Genomic DNA, 23,312 nt, shown 5'->3' on the forward strand with positions numbered 1-23,312 from the left:
TGCAATATCTATATAAAATGTACACATTTGGAAAACGGGACGCAAAGATGCAGGAGCGGACCCTCCACGCCCGCCTCTTCCAGAGACAAAGGGGGCAGCGGGGGGGGGGGTCCAACTGCGGGGATTGAGGGGCCTGAAGTGGGGAGGGGTCTTCGGGGCAAACCGGCTCCCAAAAGGATCAAAGGAGGCAAAAGAGAATCAAATCCAACGAAGACTCGGAATCCGAATTCCAGCCCAATGGCGGAGGAGGAGGGGGGTGTCGCTCAGGGGCGCCCACTCCAGCGCCCATCATCCACAGCCACTGGATGGCGGCTGATGGGAGACGGACTTGCCCCAGCTTGTCCGGGGGAGGCAGGAGGGAAGGACCGACTACAAAGCCCATCCCTCCCATCCCCTCTTGCTAAGGGACGGGACGGAGCCGTTCCCTTTATGCGGATGGGAACTCTAGTCGCCGAACGCCAGAGGGCGCCGTGGCGGCCAGCGGGGTCCTCCGGCCCGCCTGCCCCTCCCTCCGCGCGGTGTTGCCGCGCGACGGAAGCGCGAGCCGGCGGCGAGTCTCGCGAGGCTTGGCTGGGTTTCCCCTCCCTCCCTGCCCCCCCCCCTTCCGCGCGGGAGGCTTCCTGCCGCCTGAGCAGCCGCGGGAGGATCCGAGAGGCGGCCGCGGGACAGGTAGGCAGGGCCGGGCGGGCGATGGTCGTCGGGTCGGGAGGGCGGGAGCGTCGCCCCCTGGCGGCCCCTCCCTGCGCGGCTGGGCTGAGGCGGCGGCCGGCCGGACTGCAACTCCCGTCGGCCCGCCAGGCATTGTGGGAGGGAGGGAGGGAGGGAGCGGCGGCGGCGGCGCTGGACAGCTCCGAGGAGGCCCCCCCGCCGGACAGGCCCCCCCCGCGCCCCCCCAGGTAGCCCCCCCACCGCGACAGCCCCCCCCGCGACAGGAGCGTCTCCTGGGGGGAGGGGGGAGGGAGGGGGAGGGGCGGCCCTCGGTGTGTCCGGAGCGGTTCCGCCTGGCTGGGAGCCTCCCGGGGGCTCCTCGGAGGGATCCTGCGCCTCTCCGGCCCCTTCGGGCGCCCCGGACGGGCCCAGGGAGGGCCGGGCTCCCGTGTGGCAGCTGCCCGTCCTCCGGCGCCCCTCTCGGGCCTTCAGCCTGGGCTGTCGGGGCGGCGGGGAGGCGGCGGCGGCGGCGGCGCTCCTGACGCCCTCCAGGTGCTCTGAGCCTCCAGGGCAGCCGAAGCCCCTGGGCCCCGAGGGAGGGAGGGTCGCCTGGGCCGAGGCTGGCAGGGCTGCTGGGGACGGAGCTGTCCTTACGGCTCTGTCTCCGCTTCTGCTGCCCGAAGAGGCCCGCAGGGAGAAGGGGAGGTGGGGAACCACGGGAGGGAGGCCCGAGGTGGGCCAGGCCGCCCAGGGAGGCCTTTGGAGCTCCGTCCTTGGGGGCGAGTCTCTCCAGGCCGGTTTATCTCCCGCAGCCGGTCGGGCTTTAGCAAAGGGATGGAGGCTTTGGGGGGGAGGGAGAGTTTGAGGAGCCCCGGAGCCCCCTGGAGAACCTGCGGTGGGAGAATCAGGGGTTTCGCTTTGGGGGGTGGGTGGGCAGACGTCTCTCTCCTTTCATTCTGGGGCGGCAGCAGCAGGAGAGAAATGGGGGGAAGGACCCTCTGGAGCTCAACCTTCCCCTGGGGGCTCCGTGGACGCCTGCGGGGGGGGGGGAGGCTGGTAAGGAGAAGGGGAAAGGCCCGGAGCCTTTGGGGGCCCTTTGGGGGCCCTTTGGGAGGGTTCCCTGGAGCCTGGGAATCGGCCAATGGCAGCCTGCCTTCCGTGCCTGCCTCTTGTGACCGGTCCAGGGTCATGGAGCCAACTGGAACGTTTCCAGGCAACCCTGGTGAGAGGGTTCTTCTCTGGAACACTGGAGGGGATGGGCCATCACATTTAAAGAGCTCCCAAGGCCCACGTTGGTTGACATTGGTTGGTTGGGAACTTCATAGTTTGAAAGCATCGTTAATTATGTAAATCGGCTGTATAGAAATGTAGCAACCGATACTAAACTTTGCAAATCCACACGTAGCATGAAAGACGCACAGATGCTCCTCCGTGGGAAGGTCTTTGTTGGCTATTCAATGGCAGAACACTGAAACGGTCAAAGGTTATAAATAGGAGAAGAGACTTCTTTTGCAACTTTGTCAGAGATGATACAGCCAGGGCTGGACTAGATGATCCGGTGATGTGATTTGCTATGCACAGTTCGCACAAGCCCCTAATCCCTTCATACATATAGCTGCATTCCACAGGGATAGTTTTTTTTTCTATTTACCTTGTAAGTCACTCCTTTGCCTTCATTTGAGGTTGGTTTGGAATTCAACCCTCTCTCTCACCTTCGTTGTGTCTTACCGATTGCCCTCGTTTTTGTTCTTCGAAGGAACGATTTTGTTTGTCTTGTGAATAAATAAAGGATAGCGGAGCAAATGTAATCTTTAAGTGTGTACACACATACATTTCTGGTGTACACATATAGTGTAAGAAGTCTTAAACAGCAGGATAGCATATCTGCAAGAGAAAGCACAAGTGAGTGCTCTTTTTTCTCGTACTCTTCAAAATACAAGCCTGTAAATGCAGTTTTCACAGAGAATATATTGGCAAATATATTTTCTAACCTGAAGGAGTGTCAGACGTTCTTAGCTTATCAACATATCAGATTCTAATTAAGTATTTGTTTTGATGATGACACAAGTCCAACTTTTCTGTAATCTCTGCTAGTTTGAACTCTTTCTGCACGTTGAAAATTGTAATTAGCAGCATCAATACAAATTATAGTTTTTACTCCATTTTTAAGATGTTTAATTTTGAATTTGTGTCTCTATTTTTAAATTGTTTTCGGCATATGCAGAGCTGGAAACTCAGAGGAAAGAAAATACAATATCAAAATGGTGAATTCACCTTGAAGTAGAATTCTATCTTCTGTTATGAAGTCCGTACAAGCTTTGTGGCGGCTACTGAGACTTGCTAGAACATTGTGGCTAACCTTGAATCTTCATTCCTCTTTGGGACATATAGATCTGTCTCCTCTGCTTCTTTAGTCTTAGAAATATGTAGTTATCTGGCCAGAAATGACAGCTGGTTTGGGCTTCTGCAATGTTGGGAATTTGTCCTTAATGGACCCCAAAAATGTCTGTATTATGTAGTAACTAAATTTCATACTTCAAGGATGGCGATTGAGCCATCTAGTTCTCGGCATTGAGCATTAAAAAGATTTAGAGACCGTTAATTTTGAGAAGCTTTTGCATTATTTAAAATAAAAAACACTTTATAAGAAAATATAATCATTGTTCAGATCCTAATTGGTGACTCATCATTTAGGACATTTTTTACTTGCATCTTTAGAAATGTGTTGATCCAATGAAAAATACCCTTGTAGTGGTTGGTAACCATGATTGGTTTTGTCCATTTATGCATTGTCCTTTTTTGTAGAGGGAATTTTGCAAAACAAAGGCAGGTGGTTCCTTGTTTTGACCTAAATGTTGTTGTTAGGCTGACGAGTGAGAAAAATTGCTAGCTCACAATATAAAGGATGACAGTCAGCTAATGCAATCACAGGTAACTGGAAGGAAGACTAGATAATTCAGAAAATGTACGGCTACAATTTCTTTCGGAGAGTTTCTGTATCTCAGCATGTGATGTAACATCCACATAGGGTGGACTTTCATTGTGATGACATCATCTTGGCTGCTTTGTTCTTTGGTGAAAAGGGGAAAGATGCCAGATGGATGCTTTCAGCTCAGGGATCCCTGCATTACTTTAGATATTGAGATATATATATATTTTAATGTAAAGGATTGGGCAGCATCCTGACCATTCAGGAGTCCATGAAATGCTTTAATCCAAAGAGCTGCCTAGCTTGACCAGAGCCCAAGTCTGTCCAAATGAAATGTAAACTCTAAATAGGATTTATACTGCATTAGCATATCTCGATTATCCATTGTTTATTAGAATATTTTTGCAAAATTAGAAAATTCTCTCTAAAAAGGTCCTTCCTCCTGGTGTCTGGCCTAAACCTCCTTTGGTGAAGTGCTCGCTCCATAGCTCTGCTCCTGCCCTGCTCTCTCTCCTGTGGAACAAGCCCATTTCATGTGGCTATAAAAAGTCACAAATCAGCTGCTGCACTGTTGGAAGCTTTAATCCTGTTACTCTTCCATTCTGCCCCTAGGTTGCTATCTGTCTCCTTTGGCAAAGCAAGAAACCTCCAGTTGTTGGATTATGTCATACGCACCTGCCCTGCAGGTGAGGTTCTGGCTCCTGAGGTTTCGCCATAAAGGAAGCGCTCTTTGGGGACATCCGATGCAGTCTAGCATCTTTCCGTTTGATTATAAAATACCAGCAATATCTTTGCCTATTGTTGAGTTATGAATTTCATGGTTGAGTCATATTTGGGCTTCAATATCCTTTTTTTTTCTTTTATTCATAACTCTGGACAAAAAAATCTGTCTCTGGGTTATAATCCCTTTAGTGTACAGCAAGAAGTTATTCATTAAATATTGTTTATAAATAGTGTTGTTTACGAGAAAGCTTGTCCTTTTAAAAAGAACAATGAACCCAGGAAAAATAATTTAAACATTAATTGGCCAAAGAACAAGGACATTTCTTAGTATCATACACAAATATTGATGACTGAATCATATTTAACCCTTTAACCCTGGGAGATATTGGATATTTTATTGTGCGGTCACCCCACCCTGAATCCCTCTGGGGACGAGTAATGAAGCTTGTCCTGTTTGAGCCTTTTCAGGCGGATTCCTTACAGCCCTGTTGCTATAGCAATGGACGTGTGACAGTGGTTCTTTCTGCAGTCCTCATCATGGGTGTTGGTATGCAGAACACACAACAAGCAGGGAAAAGAGTGTAATCTCTAGCATAAATCCTCCTCCTCCTCCTGTATTAATGTCAGCGGTTACTGTCCCCCGTCCCCCCCCCCCCGTTTGCTTTGTGTATGTCTGCATTGGCATTCAGGTGTATCATACAACTGTATGCATACGTATCTACAGACCTTCTCATGAAGGTACATAAAGTTGTCTGTGTGAGTTTTAATGCAGGATTGTCCCATTTCATTGTACCTATCCATATAATAAGACCACCAGTGGGGGAATTAATTTAGATCTTCTTTTCTGCTCATTGACACCAAGTGATCAGTCATACTCATTTCCCCAAATGCCAGTTGGCTGTGTTGATTATTATGTGGATCTCTTCCAATCTGATTTGCTTCTCATTTTAGGAAACGGCTGCTTTAAAGCAGATAGTACGGAAAAGAGGAGAGACGAACTCTTGGTTATCTTGAATGTCTCAGAAGCACCATTGGCCATCATGGAAAACGATGGTTGGACAGCTCTGCTCTGTCCCACTGCTAGCCTCCCCTTTATGTTTTTAGTTTTAGTGGTGACTGGAATGAGCTGAAATGCAAATAAAACTCTCCGTTTGGTGGTATTGACACTTTGGGACAAATATGTGCATATGCAGCGGGATGTCATCCAAGCAAGGCAAGGGTCAAGGAGGGAAGACGGCTCCTCTGGGCAGAGGAATGACACTGTGCTTTGAGGACAGTGTGGTTGTGGTACGCAAGCAGGAGTTTGCACGAAGGAGGCCCAGTTCTGGGGTTATTTGGGGAGAATAATCTATAGCCTTATCGTGGCTATCTGAAGAGTCCCAGCCATTGTGATCAGTGGGCGTTTCTTCCCCCTGGCAATTGTGTGGTCAGCATTTCACCAGGGAGAATGGAAATCCAGGAGGTCTGAGATTGGGGGGGGGGGGTCTGGAAATGCCGCTTCATAAAAGAAGCTCTGGGTTTTTGGGACATACACTTGCCGCTTCATTTTAGCAGTAGACTTATATACCGCTTCATAGGCCTTTCAGGCCTCTCTAAGCGGTTTACAGAGAGTCAGCATATTGCCCCCAACAATCTGGGTCCTCATTTTACCCACCTCGGAAGGATGGAAGGCTGAGTCAACCCTGAGCCGGTGAGATTTGAACCGCTGACCTGCTGATCTAGCAGTAGCCTGCAGTGCTGCATTTAACCACTGCGCCACCTTGGCTCTTTTAACCTACCAGGCTTCATTCACGTTCAGTGAGCGTCCAGTTCTAAGGAGTTGGTGAAGAGGGATTTGGGAGAAGAGCGGGAGCTCAGAGAAGCTGGGGCTGGTGGTGGGTGACTTGCTGACAGAACCACTTTCCTGCTGCCTGTGCAACAATTCAGCCAGCCAACCCTTAATCCCCAATTTGCAGGAAGGAGGCATTGCATGTGTGCTGGGATTCCCAGGGGTGCAAAATAGGTGGTTTACTTTGCTCGGTCTCAACACTGAATCCCTGAATTAGTAGATGAGGGGGCTTTGCAGTAGGACTTCGACAAGCAGAGAAGGCCTCCGACTGAAGCAATTGCTTCCTCTGTCATTTTGTCAGGAGTCAGCGGAGCAAACGGCAACTAGGCTCCTTCACACAGCTTTACTTTTGTGGTCCTAATGCAGCAGATACACAAGAATATTTTCTCTTGTAGAGGGAAAGAGGTTCTTAATTCAGGCTTTGATTTTGCTTGTTAATGCACAAATCGGGAAGGTGTGGTTTGTTGTTGTTGCTTAAACTTATTACTTAAATGTACGTGCCGCCCGTCGTGCTGCCCGAAGGCGAGGGAGGATACGGCCGCCGTTTAGTCACCAATGTCTTTTGCGTCCTAGGACGTCTGGCCCGTGGGTAGGCCAGCATGGCAACCATGGTTCCCCCTGTGAAACTGAAGTGGCTGGAGCACCTCAACAGCTCCTGGATCACGGAAGACAGCGAGTCGATCGCCACCAGGGAAGGCGTCTCCGTCCTCTACGCGAAGCTGGTCAGTAACAAAGAGGTGGTGCCCCTCCCTCAGCAGGTCTTCTGCCTCAAAGGGCCGCAGCTGCCGGACTTTGAGCGCGAGTCCCTCTCCAGCGATGAGCAGGACCACTACTTGGACGCGCTCCTTAGCAGCCAGCTGGCTCTGGCCAAGATGGTCTGCTCGGACTCCCCCTTCGCCGGGGCGCTCCGGAAGCGCCTGCTGGTCCTGCAGCGCATCTTTTACGCCCTTTCCAACAAGTACCACGACAAAGGCCGGGTGAAGCAGCAGCAGCACTCGCCGGAGAGCAGCTCGGGCTCCACGGACATCCACTCGGTCAGCGAGAGGCCCAGGTCGAGCACGGACGCGCTGATCGAAATGGGGGTGCGGACCGGGCTGAGCCTGCTCTTCGCGCTGCTGAGGCAAAGCTGGATGATGCCGGCCGCGGGGCCCGGGATCAGCCTTTGCAATGACGTCATCCACACGGCGATTGAGGTGGTCAGTTCCTTGCCTCCTTTGTCCCTGGCCAACGAGAGCAAGATCCCCCCCATGGGCCTGGACTGCCTCTCTCAAGTCACAGTCTTTCTTAAAGGAGTAACCATCCCCAACTCCGGGGCGGACACCCTCGGGCGGAGGCTGGCTTCCGAGCTGCTGCTGGGCTTGGCGGCTCAGCGTGGCTCCCTGCGGTACCTCTTGGAGTGGATTGAGATGGCCCTCAGCGCATCGGCCGTGGTCCACACCATGGAGAAGAAGAAGCTGCTGCAGAGCTCAGAAGGCCTGATCAGCTTCGATTGCTTCATGATGATCCTGATGCAAATGAGGCGGTCCTTGGTACGTACGTTCTGGGGGTGGGAACGGAAGCAGATCTAGGCCCCTGTGGCTTCTTTGCAACCAGAGGTGGCATAATGTCTGTCCTGTCGGCCTCACCTGTGTGTGGTTGGTGGCATTTGAACCGTTTTTAAAAGAGCTGATCGTCTTTAAAGCCCCACTTTAAATGTTTGCTTTTGGTTCTGCTATCAGTTATTTCTGATTCGAACATAGGAAATCACAATAAAATGTTAAATAAAATAGGCAAAACAGAAATAGCATCAGCAGCAACTTAGAACTGCGTTAGTTATTCCTAATTACTTGAGAGGTGCCTCTGCTTATTTTCTAGTTAATAGCAAAAAAAAATGCTCTTCTCATGTTAGTAGCTTGAAACATTGGCCCCTGTCCTGCCTGTCTCTCGTTCAGAAGAAGCAAATAAAAATACAGTCGTTCTGGTGTGAAACCAAAATAAATTAAAAGTAGAATGCCGAAGAAGATGCATACAATTATTTGCAAAAAGAATGAAGAGTTGAATCCAATCTGGGCCGGTCACCGGGACCAGAGGTTTAGTCTTCCAACCTTTTGGACTCATCCTCAGGGAACTTCTCTCTCGCAGACTGTTGTGCCATAAAGTGCTGCTGTTTTGAGGAAATAAATTCCTTTTAAGTCTGTTTTATTTGGGGAAATATTCTACTGCTTGGCTGGTGAGGTGTGTTTATATACCTTAATATGCGTGCGGTTATGCTTCAGTCATTACTCTTCTGCAACTTATTTCGCAGGGGTCGTCTGCAGACCGAAGCCAGTGGAGGGAACCAACCAGGACCTCGGAAGGACTGTGCTCGCTCTATGAGGCAGCCTTGTGTCTCTTCGAGGAGGTACGTCTGTCTGCCTGTCTGTCTGTCTGCCTAGCCACAAGTTAAGGGTGTAAAAAGCCTATCTCACATTCTTCCAGTCGTGAATTTCTCACTCCTCTAAAAGTGTGAAGGGAACTTGGTATGTGTCCTTGATTCTGTGTATTTGACTCCTGGGTTTTACTTCAATATTTATTGAATTCCTGTCCTCCTCCTTCCCAAGATTCAAGGTAATTAACTGTTACAGAATATAGAAGAAATTATGTTTATTGAATTTTGGCCTGGCTTTAGAGTAAAAAGGATGAAAACAAGACCAGTCAGAGCAGCCCTGCCTCTGCTTAGCCGAGGCCAATTTCTAGGAGAAGGGACTCCACCTGATCTTTCCTTTTGGAGAACGGCCTTGGGGGGCACAGAAATCTCGGTTAAAGCTTAAAAGAGAGTTCCGTCTTAATAGAGTCATATCTAATGCGCTCGGTGGGCTTCCGTGCCTGAGATGGAAAAGTGGGCTCAGATGCGCCGAGATTTTAGTCCTGTGTCTGAGAATTCCTGGAACCTGACAGTACAGCCAGGGCCAAGTAGGGGAAGGCGTGGGGTTCGTTTGAGTTAACCAGCCAGCTGGGCAGTTGCCTCCAGACGTTTCCTGTAAGGCCTGCTTCTTTGACTAGGTCTGCCGGATGGCCTCGGACTACTCCAGGACGTGTGCCAGTCCCGACAGCATCCAGACTGGGGAGACTCCCATGGTTTCCGAGACCTGCGAGGTCTACGTCTGGGGCAGCAACAGCAGCCACCAACTTGTGGAAGGGACCCAGGAGAAAATCCTTCAGCCTAAGTTGGCTCCGAGTTTCTCTGATGCGCAGACAGTGAGTATCTGTGGTCGGGGAGAGTAGATCGCTTGGCGTAGTAGAAAAAGGGGCCGGCTGCCTAAGTGTCAGCCTCTGCTTTGCTGCTGCTTCGGCTGCCATGAAACGGGGAGGGAGGGCATGGTATTTGGGAGGGGTTTACTAATTGTGCTGGAGGAAGATTCTGGAGCTCTGCTGCCTGTCGGACTACGCATGCGGAGGAGGTTCCCGCCAGGACTAACGGCACCGACATTCCATCTTCGTGATGCCTTTTGAAGTTATCTCACACCTGACACTTGGGAGAATTATGATTGGACTGTAACTGGGATGCCAAGGGGTGGGGAATGGGTTATTCTATATATCAATCGCTTTCGCGCCTAAATAATCAGTCTTCGCTTCGCTACGCCTTTAATCATTTATAATTAGTAAAAGTACACTTGATTTCTACCTATGAAGTCTCGTGGTCTTCTTTCCTAATTACCCAATGAAGAGGTGCTGACACTAAGTCTCTTGTTTTCTTTCTCCCCGCCATAGATTGAAGCTGGCCAGTATTGCACCTTCGTCATATCCACGGACGGGTCCGTTCGAGCTTGTGGCAAAGGCAGCTACGGCCGGCTGGGACTGGGTGACTCCAACAATCAGTCCACTCTGAAGAAATTGACTTTTGAGCCTCACCGGTCCATCAAAAAGGTGTCTTCTTCAAAAGGCTCAGATGGCCACACGCTGGCATTCACCACCGAAGGAGAAGTCTTCAGCTGGGGGGACGGCGACTACGGGAAACTGGGCCACGGAAATAGCTCCACCCAGAAATACCCCAAGCTGATCCAGGGACCTTTGCAGGGAAAGGTATGCCGTAGCAATGAAGCCACCGCCCGCCTTTGTTCGCGTACCTGAGGCTTTCGTTCCTCTGCTTCTGCCCTTTTGTGCACGTCGCCATCCTGTCGCCCAGTTCATGAAGGAGCTTCTGCATGTGGGGCCGGAGTCTAAAGGGAGAACTTTCTTCCCCTCTTATCCAGGTGGTGATTTGTGTATCAGCCGGCTACCGGCATAGTGCCGCTGTCACCGAGGATGGTGAATTGTACACCTGGGGAGAAGGAGACTTTGGCCGGCTAGGTAAGAGGACTAATCTCATTTCCCACCTCCTTTGAACAGCGCTAATTAAAAAGAATTCGTTTAAAACAGGTTAGAAACTGGCTCTTAAGGTACGCCTGGTAGAATGCGAGGCATAAAGAGACACAACCTTGTAAATCCACTTTCTCTCACAAGGTCACGGTGACAGCAACAGCCGTAACATCCCAACGCTCGTCAAAGATATTAGCAATGTTGGAGAAGTCTCCTGCGGCAGCTCTCACACCATAGCCCTGTCCAAAGATGGGCGGACGGTTTGGTCCTTTGGAGGAGGAGATAATGGTAAGCGCCTCGGCTGAGTGGTGACAGTCTTGCTTGAGGCAAGGAAGGACAAAGCCTGAAAAAGGCCAAACTCCTATTTGGACTGTTGCTTTCATCTGCAGAAAGGTTTGCTCAGGTTTTAAGCCATCATCAATTGTAAACATTTGTTTTATTACGGAGCAATCTGAACATGAACAAATGCAGTAGCTGCTGCTTAGTCTTTCTCTCTCCCTCTCCCTCTCCCTCCCTCCCTCCCTCCCTCCCTCCCTCTCTCTCTCTCTCTCTCTCTCTCTCTCTCTCTCTCTCTTTCCTCTACACGGATCTTTGGCTAGAGGTCCCTGCTATAGCCAGACTGGAGAGAGGCAGCTTGAGATCAGTTAATATTAGGTCTATCTTATCCTGGTTCACTAGCACCACAAAGACCAGGGATGCGCACTTGGGAGATAGGTGGGAACTCTGAGTGAACGTGAACTAGAGAGCAGCAGGTCGTGGCACTTGCCCACTGCGGAGACGGCCAGTGCAGCTAATCCGTGGAAGAGCTTGGCATGCAGGTTGGGGAGCAACCCTGGCTCTAGTCATTGTGGCATCGTTGCGGTTTGCTGCTGCTGAATTCTCATGTCATGGTTAAATATTTGTGATTGAAGTTGGCAGTTTATTTTAGCTGGATGTCAGTTGCCTCGATCTGCAGATTGTCAATTCTCTTTTGTGTGTGTGTGTGTGTGTGTGTGTGTGTGTGTGGTCCCAACAGGCAAACTGGGTCACGGAGACACCAACCGAGTGTATAAGCCGAAAGTGATAGAAGCTCTGCAGGGGATGTTCATACGGAAAGTCTGTGCCGGAAGCCAGTCTTCGCTGGCCCTGACATCAACTGGACAAGTAAGCAGAACAAATTGTGACTCAGCACACAAAAGAAACGGCGTCACTGGTCCTTTGAAGGCGTTTGTGTCTCAGCAGCCGCAGCGGCCGGAGGGAAGCTGCGCTTGGCTTCCTTCTTTCCCCCGTCACGCTCAGTCGGAGCCACTTGCAAAACAGGGAAGAAATAATTCGATAAAGAGCTTCCCTGATGTTTGTTTAGTCCAAAAATGGGCAAAGACTCATTGATAAGACAACCGAGCCTTAAAGCGTAACAACGCCTCTTTCTGCTTTTAAGTGGTCAACAGGTGCCCAGAGTTGGCTCCGCCTTCATTCTTTGCAGGGGACGATGGCGGACTCTGGAAACATCTGCACGGATTTTGTCAATTAAATGAGCAGGATTTCCGTAACCGTGCCAGAGTCCTTATCTGGGTTGTAGTCGGGGCCTTATGGAGTCTGGACTGTGAGGTTTACCCTTCTTTGCCCCTCTTTGATCCAGGTGTCTGCCTGGGGCTGCGGGGCATGCTTAGGGTGTGGCTCCTCCGAAGCCACGGCCCTCCGGCCCAAGCTGATTGAAGAGCTGGCTGCCACGCGGATCGTGGACATTTCAATTGGCGACAGCCATTGCTTGGCCCTTTCGCACGGTAAGAGGATGTGGCCCCTCGTCCTCCGGCTCAGTTGAACCCGGCATTTAGGACTTCTGTGACGACCCTGAACTGCTTCTCCGTAGATAACGAAGTTTACGCTTGGGGAAACAACTCCATGGGCCAGTGTGGCCAAGGGAACTCCACCGGCCCCATCACTAAGCCAAAGAAAGTCAGCGGCTTAGATGGAGTCGCCATTCAGCAGATTTCGGCTGGGACTTCCCACAGCCTGGCTTGGACAGCCCTTCCCAGAGATAGGCAAGTCATCCCTGCCCCGTGGGAGCTTCCGCGGCGTGTTTCCCTTGCCAACGCCTAATTGTAGTGCCTGATGTTTTTGAGCCCTGGGCCTTTTCCTCCTGGGACCCTTCGTCACCAGGGACCGCAGTGTGATTCTGCATTAACTGCCTTCTTCTAAGAGCCGAGGTGGCTCAGTGGTTAGGGTGCAGTACTGCAGCCACTTCAGCTGACTGCTATCTGCAGTTCAACGTTTCTAATCTCACCGGCTCAAGGTTGACTCAGCCTTCCATCCTTCCGAGGTTGGTTAAATTGAGGACCCAGACTGTGGGGGACGATATGCTGACTCTGTAAACCGCTTAGAGAGGGCTGTAAAAGCACTATGAAGCGGTATATAAGTCTAACTATTGCTATTGCTATTTTAAACTATACTAGATTTCAGTTTTGCTTGTATTTATTTCTGAACCACTCTGTGTATTGGACACAGAAGAAAGATAGCGGAAGGTTGTTGGGGGGAAAAGTGGTAGCGCCCCCCTCCCTCCCAAAAAAGCACCTGTTTCCAGCACAGCATCTAGATCGGAATAAACGGGAAGGACAAAGAGAAACAGAAATGGCTGTGAGAATTACCAGGAAGCTTTTAGGTTTGGCTCTGGCTAGTTAGGGTTGAGGTGAAAACACTCAGCAGGTCAGTTTGGAGGCAGAACCGGGCAGCTGAGAGTCCTGGAGGAAGGCCGTGGCACCCTCTGCTGCCATGCTTCCAATAGAGCCGCTCGGACGTTCCCCTGAAGACGAGCTGCCTTTGAAGGAACCCGGAGATGCATTTCATCTCCGATCTCCTGTTCTTGGCTGTGCCTGGTTCTGCCCTTCAGGGGCTGTTAGTGGGACGGGTGTCTGTGTTCCTTAACCTTCCTTTCTTCGATTGCAGGCAGGTTGTGGCCTGGCACAGGCCGTATTGTGTGGATCTTGAAGAGAGCACCTTCTCCCACCTCCGTTCTTTCCTCGAGCAGTATTGTGACAAAATCAACAGTGAGATCCCTCCTCTTCCTTTTCCTTCCTCGAGGTATAGAAATCCTTCCGGCTGCTTCTCTTGCGGTTACCGTTACTAGTACGGAGGGTGTTTTCAGCATGTTCGTCTTCTTTTATCATGAATGCAGAACTAGAATTCCTCCTTTTCAAGATTTCTGATTTTTAGCAGGAATGTATGGGCTCTCCTGTGAACAACCGGAGGCTTTGCTGCCGGGTGGGAGAGGACGCTTGCTAGTTCCTCTTTCAGCCGTAGCATGAGCACAGAGCGTGGGACAAGGCCCACCGGAGCTTGAGGGTGGGGGGCTCCCCCATTCGTGCTTTCAGCAGTGAAGTCAAAGGGGGAAGCCCATTTGGAAAGGGGGGCAGGAGAGGCCTCTGTTAATGGCGACGCCTGGTTTTGCAGGGAGCACCACACTTTCTTAAAGCTCTGCCTGAAGCTGCTCTCCAACCACCTGGCTCTGGCGTTGGCCGGCGGAGTGGCCACCAGCATCCTGGGCAGGCAGGCCGGGCCCCTGCGGAATTTGTTGTTTCGCCTGATGGATTCCTCCGTCCCAGATGAAATCCAGGAGGTCAGTCTCGGTCGGGAAGCCCCCTTTAGACTGTAGCTTCCATTCTGGATCTCTTTGACTCTCCTCCGACCCGTTCGGCAGTCGCCCAGCACCGAGCTCTGAATTTCACCACAGCCTTGAGGGGAAACCTGGCAAAAAGTGGGAAGGAGCAACCATTTCAAAACATGTTTGCTGAACCGTATCAAGTCTGTTTTGCAGCTTTCAGTGGAAGGTTGACGCCGTTTGGTCTCCCCCCCCAATTGCAGGTGGTGATTGAGACCCTGTCAGTTGGAGCGACGATGCTGCTGCCTCCCTTGCGGGAGAGGATGGAGCTGCTGCACTCCCTCCTTCCCCAGGGCCCCGACCGATGGGAGAGCTTGTCCAAAGGGCAGGTAAGGCGTCCTAAGCGTTTACGGGCGGGGGCTGCAGAGGATCCGATGCTTACTCTGCTCCTGAATTGCAAGTTCTCGGAACAGCTGAAAAGGGAGGGTGAAATTTATCTTTCAGAGAAACTAACCACCTTCTGTGCTGCCGGGCAGTGTGAAGGTCAAGTCAACACAATTGGCTGTAATATTGCTGGAAACCATGTGTGAGGGATGTTGCTTTGAGGTCTTATCAGAAGATTTCTAAGTGAAGGAAACCCTTTTCCTTCTTTTCCTTCAGCGAATGCAGTTGGATATTATTCTGACCAGCCTGCAGGACCACACTCACGTGGCCTCCTTGCTGGGCTACAGCTCCCCCTCTGACGCCACAGACATCTCCTCCCTCTGCCTCGCTTACGGGAATCTCTCTGACGCGGCCTACGGGGCCCAGAGCCACCACCCCGATACTCACCTGGCCGAAATCTTAATGAAGACTCTCCTGCGCAATTTGGGGTTCTATACAGTGAGTTCTCTGCCTGGGTTTCTCAACCTACTCTCTCTCCCCCCCCCTGGAATAGTTTATTCCAGAAACACTGGCCCGACCAGAGGGCTGATGGGGGAGGGGGTGCAGAGGGGGGAACAACTGTTTTTATTCAGTTGTTTTATTGTCCACACTCTTCTCAATTGGATTCATAATTTGGTTATGTCATCTCATGGTTGCGTTTTCCTAATCGGTGAGAATTGTATTACAGCAAGGACACAATGTGGTTTTTTTTAAAGCAGGTATAGAAAGCAGCATTTTTATCGATAGACGCGAGGCTCCTATAGGAATGTGGGAATGAAGGAGGGGAAATGCACGCAGGGAGGCATATTAAACTTGGGGGTGTGTGTGTGTGAATCTTCTGCCCCGGCAGGACCAAGCCTTTGGAGAGCTGGAGAAAAACAGTGACAAATTCCTCCTTGGGACGTCTTCCTCCGAGAACAGCCAGCCTGCTCATCTCCACGAACTGCTTTGCTCCCTGCAGAAACAGCTGCTGGCCTACTGTCACATCAACAGCGTTGGCGAGGTTAGTGCCACGGTCCTTGCAGCCACCCCCAGAGAAAGCCAGAGAGGAAAGGACCCGCTGGAGGGGAGTTTTAGGTGCACCCTTCTTGGCTAGAGGTCATCGGGGGAGCAGAGGAGCCCCTCGTTGGTGTCGAGCCCCTTCTCACGGCTCCCTCTTGTCTGCAGAACTCCAGCAGTGTGGCCCTCCTTCACAAGCACCTGCAGCTCCTCTTGCCTCACGCCACGGAGATCTATTCCCGCTCAGCTACTTTGCTGAAGGAGAGCTCCTGGAACGGCAGCGTAGGGGACAAGCTGAGAGGTAGGGGTGTGTGCGTGTGTGTGTGTGCGCACGCTGTTCATCTGACTGGGCTCAACAGAGATTATAGTGACAGAACTACGTTTATCAGACTCTTTTTTTCTCCAATTTATCTTGGGTTTGCTGAGTGTTTCTATGCTGAAATGCCCCAAAACTGGTCAGGTCTGGCTTGGCTGGTCCTAGTCCTGGTTTGGAGTCACCGCTGGAAAGGCTTAGCCTGTGTCTTGGGGCCACATGGGAGCCCTGGGGCTGCTTTTTGGGTCTGGTCAAGGGGCGCCAAAGTTATGTCGGGGGGATTCTTGGGACTTGCCTGCCTCCAATTGAAGGAAGGGAGGAATTCTGCAGCCAGGATTCTGGGAGTTGAAGTCCAGACAGACTGAGACAAGGCTGCCCATGGAATTGTAGTCAGGGATACATCATCCCCCCCCTCCCTCTCTCCTGCTGCAGCCTTCCAGGCCTGCCCCTCATTCACGAGTCTTTTCCCCCCATTCCAGATGTCATCTATGTGTCTGCAGCAGGAAGCATGCTTTGCCAGATCGTGAATTCCCTGCTTTTGCTGCCTGTATCGGTAGCCCGATCTTTACTGAGCTACCTTCTGGATCTCTTGCCCCCTCTGGATTGCCTTAACAGACTCCTGCCGGCTGCGGTGCTTCTAGAAGACCAGGAGTTACAGTGGCCTCTTCATGGTAAGCCTGACTCAATATTTCCCTTTTCAAGTGTGTGGGGGGGGGGGAGGGATTCCAGAGCGGAAATGGGCTTATAATCCCACTTTTCTAAAAAGCGGATTGCTCCACGTTCCCAGGTGGGCCTGAACTGGTCGACCCGGCTGGAATCCCCTTACCTCAGCCGGCCCAGGTGTGGGTGTGGCTTGTGGACCTCGAGCGAACCGTCGCGTTGCTGATTGGACGGTGCCTGGGTGGGATGCTGCAAGGGTCGCCGATGTCTCCCGAAGAGCAGGACACGGCTTACTGGCTGAAAACACCGTTGTTCAGCGACGGAGTAGAAGTGGACGTTCCCCAGTTAGGTAATCTGGTCAACAGCCTGAAAGATTTGCAGAAATGAGTCACAGTGGAATAATGCTTGTCAAAATAATCCAATAAGTTTCCAGAATTGGGAGGGAAAGGGTGGAAAGATGCGATGGTGGGGGCTTTTTAGGTTAGGAAAGTGGGGCAGAATAAGAGAAGTATAAAAATATACACCGGGTTGGAGAAAACAGAGAAAAAACATTGTCCTCATTGTACAGTATTAGAACCCATTGAGGTTGTGGAAAAGAAATTCATCAGGGCGGGATTTTGGACAGATGGGAGCAAGCAAGCACTTCTCCTGGCCGTTAGCCCCAAAGAAACATCACCAGCTTCAGTGGCTTTAAAAGGGAGCAGTTGAAGGCCAAGCATGCTCAGTAGCCATGCTGGGGCTCCTCCGAACCCCGGTTGGTTCCCCTTAATCACCAAGTCTCTGATCTGCTCCTGTTTCAGGCGCATATAACTGCAGCTCCCATAAACTCAAGAGGGATTTGGAAAGTTGAGCTGGTAACGCTGCGTAACGCTGGATTTGTGTCTCTGTTGCTTTCAGAGAAGTCGGTGAGTTCCCTGCTGGAGGTGGCCCTCTCCGGAAACGAGGAGCAGAAGCCTTTCGATTACCGCCTGCGGCCGGAGGTCTCCACCTTTGTGGACTTGGCCCTGGGCTGCGCAAAGGAGCCGTCGCGCAGCCTCTGGGTCAGCATGCAGGACTACGCCGTGAGCAAAGGTCAGCGCTGGGGAGCAGAAGACGGAGAGGGAGCCTGAGACCCCCCCTCCCTCCTGGCTCTCTCGGGGGATGGGTCCCCTGAGCCTCCTAAGGGGGCAAACTCAGCCTTCTGATCTCCAGGGAACCTCAGCAGACGTCCAGTTTTCCATCCTGTGTGCAGAGAGCTTTGATCCAGCTGGGAATAGGAGGGGGGGGGACTCCTCTGGGTGGCAAAACACTTTCAATGTCCCCTTCGAGCCCCCTCCCCAAATTATATTCTCTTCGCGGGGCTGGGGGTGGCCAATTTCCCCAAAGAGTTCCCCCAAGGGAACCACTGTGGATCCTCTGAGGCCGTTTCCACTCTGGATGCTTTCAAGGTGTTTTGTTCTCTTCCTCTCCTCCGGCCCAGATTGGGACAGTGCAACCTTGAGCAGTGAGTCCCTGCTGGACACCGTCTCCCGATTCGTTCTTGCTGCCCTTTTGAAGCACACGAATCTTCTCAGTCAAGCAAGTGGCGAAAGCAGGCAAGTATCCCAAGCAGAGTCTGAGGTTCTTATCTTCCGACTGGGGTCATGTGGTCTCTGGCCTGAACCATGTGTGTGGGGGGGGCTTGTGTTTTTAGGTACCAGCCAGGAAAAACCTTAGTAGAAATCTATCGCTGTGTGTATAAAGTTCGGAATCGTTTGCTTGCTTGCAAGAACATGGAACTTATTCCGACCCGCTCGTCTTCCAGGGACAGATGGGTAAGCCTGACGGGCAGCCCTTTCCTTTTCTTAAAGAGGGAAGGCATTTTAACGTGAAAGATCGCTGAAACCCACGTGAGCATTTCTCCGTGTTTTGCTTTTTCAATTGAAGTATTTCACACTGGAATCCTGTTGAAATAAGCGATGGCTGAAAGCCTGGTGTGAGAGCCAATGGGTTATTTTTATTCCATTGGAGGAATGGCTTTTTCCCCGTCTAATTGAAGCAGGGGGTCCGTTCACAGCACCTCTCCTTTGCCCTCTTTCCAGCTGTCGGATAATCCAGAATCGTCGGACATCGATGCTCAGGAAAGCCCCTTTACCCGCACCATTGACGAGGAAGCCGAAATGGAAGAGCAGGCCGAGAGGGAACGAGAGGAGGGGCACGCAGAGCAGGAGGAGGAAGAGGAAGAGAGAGAGCACGAAGTGATGACCGCCGGCAGTAAGTGGGCGCTGGGGCCGGGCGCCTCTGGCAGAGCTTTGCCCGGGGACCGAGACATTCGGCTGAAGAATTACTCTCCTCCTTGAGCTCTGCCGAGCAGTTAAGACCTTTTGTTTTTGTGTTGCATGTTACAGAAATATTTCAATGTTTCCTATCAGCCCGTGAAGTAGCTCGCACTCGAGACCGAGAGAGAATAAATGGCGGGCTGGGGCCGCAAGCGGAGGATCAGCCCCCCCAGGCCCAGCAGGAGCGGCGCGGCAGCAGGGACCTCCCGGAAGGCCAGGATGTGTACACGGCTGCCTGCAACTCGGTGATCCACCGCTGTGCCCTGCTGATCTTGGGGGTCAGCCCCGTGGTGGAGGAACTGCAGAAGCGAAGGGAGGAAGGGCAGGCGCAGGCGCTCTCGGGCAGCACTTCGGAAGGGGGCGGCCTCATGACCAGGTGCGAGCAGCTCGGCCCTCTTCTCCAGCCCCTGTGGCTGCACCTGAGCCCTTTGTGGCTGTCCGAGCGGGGGTGCTTCTTTTTCAAAAACTCCCCGCAGGGCTGTCCGTGGGGTCGTTGCCCGTCTGATGCACTTAGGTATTGCGGGAGAGTAGATTTAAGCAAAGGCGAGGAGGTTGTGGCTGAGTTCATGCCACCAGAAGCCCTCAGTATGAGATTGAGATTGAGATTTGTTTTATTTATATGCCGCCCTATTCCCAGAGGGACTCAGGGCGGCGAACAACTCAAAGGGGAAAGGGAACACAAAAGTACAAGACAAGCATTTAAAATAGCAACAGCCACACGAGTCGAGAGGGGAAGGGAGCTCATCAACCCCAGGCCTGCCGACACAGCCAGGTTTTGACGGCTTTTCGGAAGGCCTGGAGAGAGGTGAGGGTCCGAATCTCTGCGGGGAGTTCGTTCCAAAGGGCCGGAGCCGCCACAGAGAAGGCCCTCCCCCGGGTGGTAGCCAGATGGCATTGGCTGGTAGACGGAACCCGGAGGAGGCCTGCTCTGTGTGATCTAATGGGTCTTTGGGAGGTAATTGGCAGCAGGCAGTCTCTCAAGTATGCTCAGTGGAAGAGCTCTGGGCGATTCCTGGCCAGGCAGGGAAGCCGCCTGTGTGGAAATGGAAGGAAACCCTCTGAATTGGGAAGCTTCTCCTGGTCACGGCCTGTAACGGAACATAGAGCAGGCCCTGAGACTCCAGGCAAATGAAAAGGTCTTTGCATCCTTGTGTCATTTTTTTCCCTCTCTCTTGTACCTTTATGCGAGGCAGAAGTGAAAGTCTCAGCGCAGAAAGTCGTTCGGGCCACACTACGTCAAGCTATAAACTGATGAAATCGAGGAGCGAATCTGACCTCTCTCAGCCTGAATCGGACGAAGAAAATTACTCGCTGGTGAGCAGAACTGATGCGATCCCAAAGGTGACTCTGTTCAAAAGCCCCACCGGTGTTTCTATTCCTCTCCCAGCCGGTGTTCCTGGCCTTCGCTTCCCTCTGTCCGCTTCCATGCTACCCCTCTCCAGTCGTCATCCGGGGTTGTGAATAACGTTTTCTGTTCTTCTCTTTAGAGCGGAAGGCGAAATGTGGATCTGGATTTGGCATCGTCGCATAGAAAGAAAGGTAAACCACCTCGGAGCCCTGGCGCTCTCTGAAGCAGGGCTCTCCGGCCTTCGCAACGGGGAGACCCGTGGACGTCGACTCCCCAGAATTCCTCAGCCAGCTGGGAGTTGAGGTCCACAGGCCTTAAAAGGTGCCGGGGTTGGAGACGGCTGCTCTAAAGCAGTGACCTCGACCCTTTGCAGCTTCAGACGACCTTCCGAGGCTGTCGTGTGGCCCCGTTGCAGTGTGGGAGGTTCTGAGAAGGGGCTGAGCGGAGGGTTCGCCAGCATATGAGGCGGCCTTGCTGGCCACAGCCTTACCCAGCAGCGGTCAGAGTTGCATTGGAGAGCAGGCTGATGGCCAGAGATTGTCCGTAAGGGCTGCCTGCTTCCACGGGTTGCTTTACGAGGGGGAGCTCTCGGCCTCCAGATCCCTCAGCCGGCTACGCTGGGGAACGTTCAGGAGCCTCCGGGTGGCCCCGACTGGAGACCCCTGTCAATCCAAGCTCTCAGGTTCCAGGAAGTGCCCCTTGATGGCCTTTGCTTGCATGGGAACACAGCCCCCCCTCCCCCTCCCATTTCCCCTGTATGGACAGATTGCAGATTGAATGTTGTCTTCTGTACCCAACGTCTCTCTTTGTCTTCTGGTTCTTGTGTGGTAGTGTGTTTGCTCCTTTTGGGCCAGTTGAGCCCCAGGAAAAAGAAGAGCTTCAAGCAAGTACATGATGGCATGTTCTGATTTTATATTCTCTCTCTAGTTCGCCTACATACTTTATAAAGCATAAAATATGTACACGTCCATCTTGAATATCGCATTATAGAAAAGTGGCATAAAAGGACAAGTAAACATTGGTGGTTCCCCTCCCCCCCACCCACCCCCCTTTTGTCAAGGAGAGGCTGGAGCTGCCTTCAGGCTCTCTCCAGCACAGGCCTCCCCTTCCGCTTGCCAGGGGCATCCCTGGACCACGGCAGAGCCCTCTTGGCCCTGCGGCTCCACCCAGGGAGCCAGAAAGAGCAGCTGCCCAGCCGGGGCTTCCAGGAGAGGGTGGGTTAGCTTAGACCCCAAATCTGCTGGACCCTGGAGACACCCCCCCCCCCTTTGGTGGCCTTTTCCTTTTTGTGAAAGGTGTGAAAAGTCACTTCTTTGGATGGTTTCTGTGGGTTCTCCCTTCTCTGAAGAATATATTTGGTAAGGAACATGCTGGACCCAGGCCCTTCTGCCCTAGTACATTTCTTCTGGGCTCTGCAGTTAAAAAAAGGGCATTGCTTTTTTAAAATCAAGGATGCTGAAGGGAGCATCCCCATTTCCTCTCCCTTTTCTTCCACCCACCCAGCAGGTGGAGGAAAGGGAGAGAATTCCCCTCAGAGCTTGCTGAATGCAGGGCAAAGACCGTAAGGCCGGTTTCTGCTGAGCTTGCCCGTCTCCCCTCCCAGGACCCAGAGGAGCACAAAGAAGCCCCTGCGGGAGGGGGGGAATCACAGGGCCCTGGTGGTGGTGGCTGCGTGCCCTGATACTATGTGGCCCCTGCCTCCTCCTCTTCCTCGCCCTTCCTCAGACCACTCTCCCTCTCTCTCTTCACTGAGGAGGGGTCAGCATTTGGCATCTGCCTTCGGCTTCCATGTTTGTGCAGCTCTCCTAATGCTCAGATAATAAGATATTTAGAGAAAGGAAGGTGGCTTCAGGCTCACAACATAAAATCTCCCAAGCCTTTGTAGAGTTGAATGCACTTATCGCTGCTCTGGAACTCTAGAATGCAGGAGAATTACGACTGATGAGAGTTTGAGCAGTGGAGTAATTAAAATTATTGCAAAACTGAGGGTTTTGCCCCACTCCCCGGTTTCTGAAAGTTTCATATTTTTTGTGCAGACAAGGTTGCCCTTCAACATTCCTTTTCTTTTGGTCCCTGTGCATTTACTTAAAGAGTGACAGCTTTTTGAAATGACAGGGTCTTCTCAACTCTGCATCTGGTTACGTGATGCCTCAACTTACGACCACAATTCTGGGCTTAATTGTGGCAGAGAGTCAGGGACTCTCTATAGGTGGCTGCTTAAGCTCAGCCACTTTGCTCTGAAGCCAAAGCCTGCAGCCAGCCCACCATTCGTGCCTGTTTACTTGACCTTTAGGCATCCCTCTGTTTACATAAACGTCCAGGAAAGCTATAAATCACCCACTCCTGCTTTACACTGATGCAAGTTGAACACAAACCTTTTTCTGCATTTGTATGTCAAGAAAAAAGTTTCTCTTCTTTGTGTGTGGCAAATATTCTTTCCCCCTCTTTACCTCTATGTTGTTTTATTTGCGTATCGCCCTTTGCCAACGTTCCAGCTTTAAGCTAAACAGTTTGAGTGGCTTGTGCTTTTAATTTCCTGGTGAGGCAAAACCTGTTGCCTGGAGATTTGCCAGCAAAACATACAGCTCTCATTTTTTTTGGCCTTTGATGTGGGAAGCATTGCTGACCATGCGCATGAAATTGACAGGAATCCCCATTTCCATCCGTTTCGAACTGCAAGCCGCGCGTTCACTTCTGCCGGTTGGAGAGCTGCGTTGCCTTGCCGGTGACGGAACTCTGCTGTGTGTTTCTAGGCTCGCTCCACAGCCCGATTGAAACGCTCAGCGACTCGTGGACTCGGCTAAAGCAGCGCGATTGGCTCTCCAGCTCTTCTTGTTTGTTCAGGGAGTCTGAGGTTGATTTCACAAAGTCCGTCGGCATCTACACGTTGATCGACAACATGATTAGCTTCGTGAGTGGGGATGTAGGGAGCCCCCCAGGCTTCAAGGAGCCCGAAGAAAGCATGTCCACCAACCCCCAGGCCTACATCGTGGCCATGGAGCAGCAGCAGCAGAGAGCAGAGGTGTGTGGCCAGCGGCCTCTGTGCTTGGAAGGGCCCCTTTCGGGTCCCCCCACTCTGGCAGGTTGGTTGGTTGGGCCTTTGCGCTGTGGAAAGTAAGACTGGCCTTCCCACACGACAGGCTCTGGGTCAAACTCTGCCGGCCTTAATACATCACCACGAAATACCAGAGACTCTCGGCACACTGAATGCCACTGAGCCCCCCAGGGATTCACGAAGAGTCGCCTCCCCCCC

General features: G+C 52.1%; 1 protein-coding gene across 7 annotated transcripts in view; it reads left to right on the forward strand.

The window, feature by feature from the left end:
- The first annotated feature begins 584 nt into the window (after positions 1-584).
- The window catches only part of HERC1 (HECT and RLD domain containing E3 ubiquitin protein ligase family member 1), a 50,139-nt gene continuing 27,411 nt past the window's right edge, over positions 585-23,312 (forward strand). For 4 of the 7 annotated variants that reach the window (XM_032232650.1, XM_032232653.1, XM_032232654.1 and 1 more), the window contains exons 1-26: positions 585-669; positions 6,702-7,657; positions 8,413-8,508; positions 9,150-9,344; positions 9,858-10,169; positions 10,340-10,436; positions 10,590-10,733; positions 11,461-11,588; positions 12,064-12,208; positions 12,295-12,466; positions 13,368-13,502; positions 13,872-14,037; positions 14,283-14,408; positions 14,680-14,901; positions 15,293-15,445; positions 15,610-15,742; positions 16,234-16,425; positions 16,542-16,763; positions 17,312-17,485; positions 17,874-17,988; positions 18,087-18,207; positions 18,475-18,646; positions 18,781-19,087; positions 19,905-20,052; positions 20,199-20,250; positions 22,813-23,081. In XM_032232650.1, coding sequence (XP_032088541.1) covers positions 6,728-7,657; positions 8,413-8,508; positions 9,150-9,344; positions 9,858-10,169; positions 10,340-10,436; positions 10,590-10,733; positions 11,461-11,588; positions 12,064-12,208; positions 12,295-12,466; positions 13,368-13,502; positions 13,872-14,037; positions 14,283-14,408; positions 14,680-14,901; positions 15,293-15,445; positions 15,610-15,742; positions 16,234-16,425; positions 16,542-16,763; positions 17,312-17,485; positions 17,874-17,988; positions 18,087-18,207; positions 18,475-18,646; positions 18,781-19,087; positions 19,905-20,052; positions 20,199-20,250; positions 22,813-23,081 — 4,926 coding nt within the window. In that variant the 5' untranslated portion in view covers positions 585-669; positions 6,702-6,727. Of the gene's footprint in view, positions 670-4,239; positions 4,264-6,701; positions 7,658-8,412; positions 8,509-9,149; positions 9,345-9,857; positions 10,170-10,339; positions 10,437-10,589; positions 10,734-11,460; positions 11,589-12,063; positions 12,209-12,294; positions 12,467-13,367; positions 13,503-13,871; positions 14,038-14,282; positions 14,409-14,679; positions 14,902-15,292; positions 15,446-15,609; positions 15,743-16,233; positions 16,426-16,541; positions 16,764-17,311; positions 17,486-17,873; positions 17,989-18,086; positions 18,208-18,474; positions 18,647-18,780; positions 19,088-19,904; positions 20,053-20,198; positions 20,251-22,812; positions 23,082-23,312 lie in introns of those variants that run through there. The other 3 variants (XM_032232656.1, XM_032232655.1, XM_032232651.1) reach the window with 3 other exon arrangements.

The sequence above is a fragment of the Thamnophis elegans genome, chromosome 16, assembly GCF_009769535.1.
Source record: "Thamnophis elegans isolate rThaEle1 chromosome 16, rThaEle1.pri, whole genome shotgun sequence".
Lineage (NCBI taxonomy): Eukaryota > Metazoa > Chordata > Lepidosauria > Squamata > Colubridae > Thamnophis > Thamnophis elegans.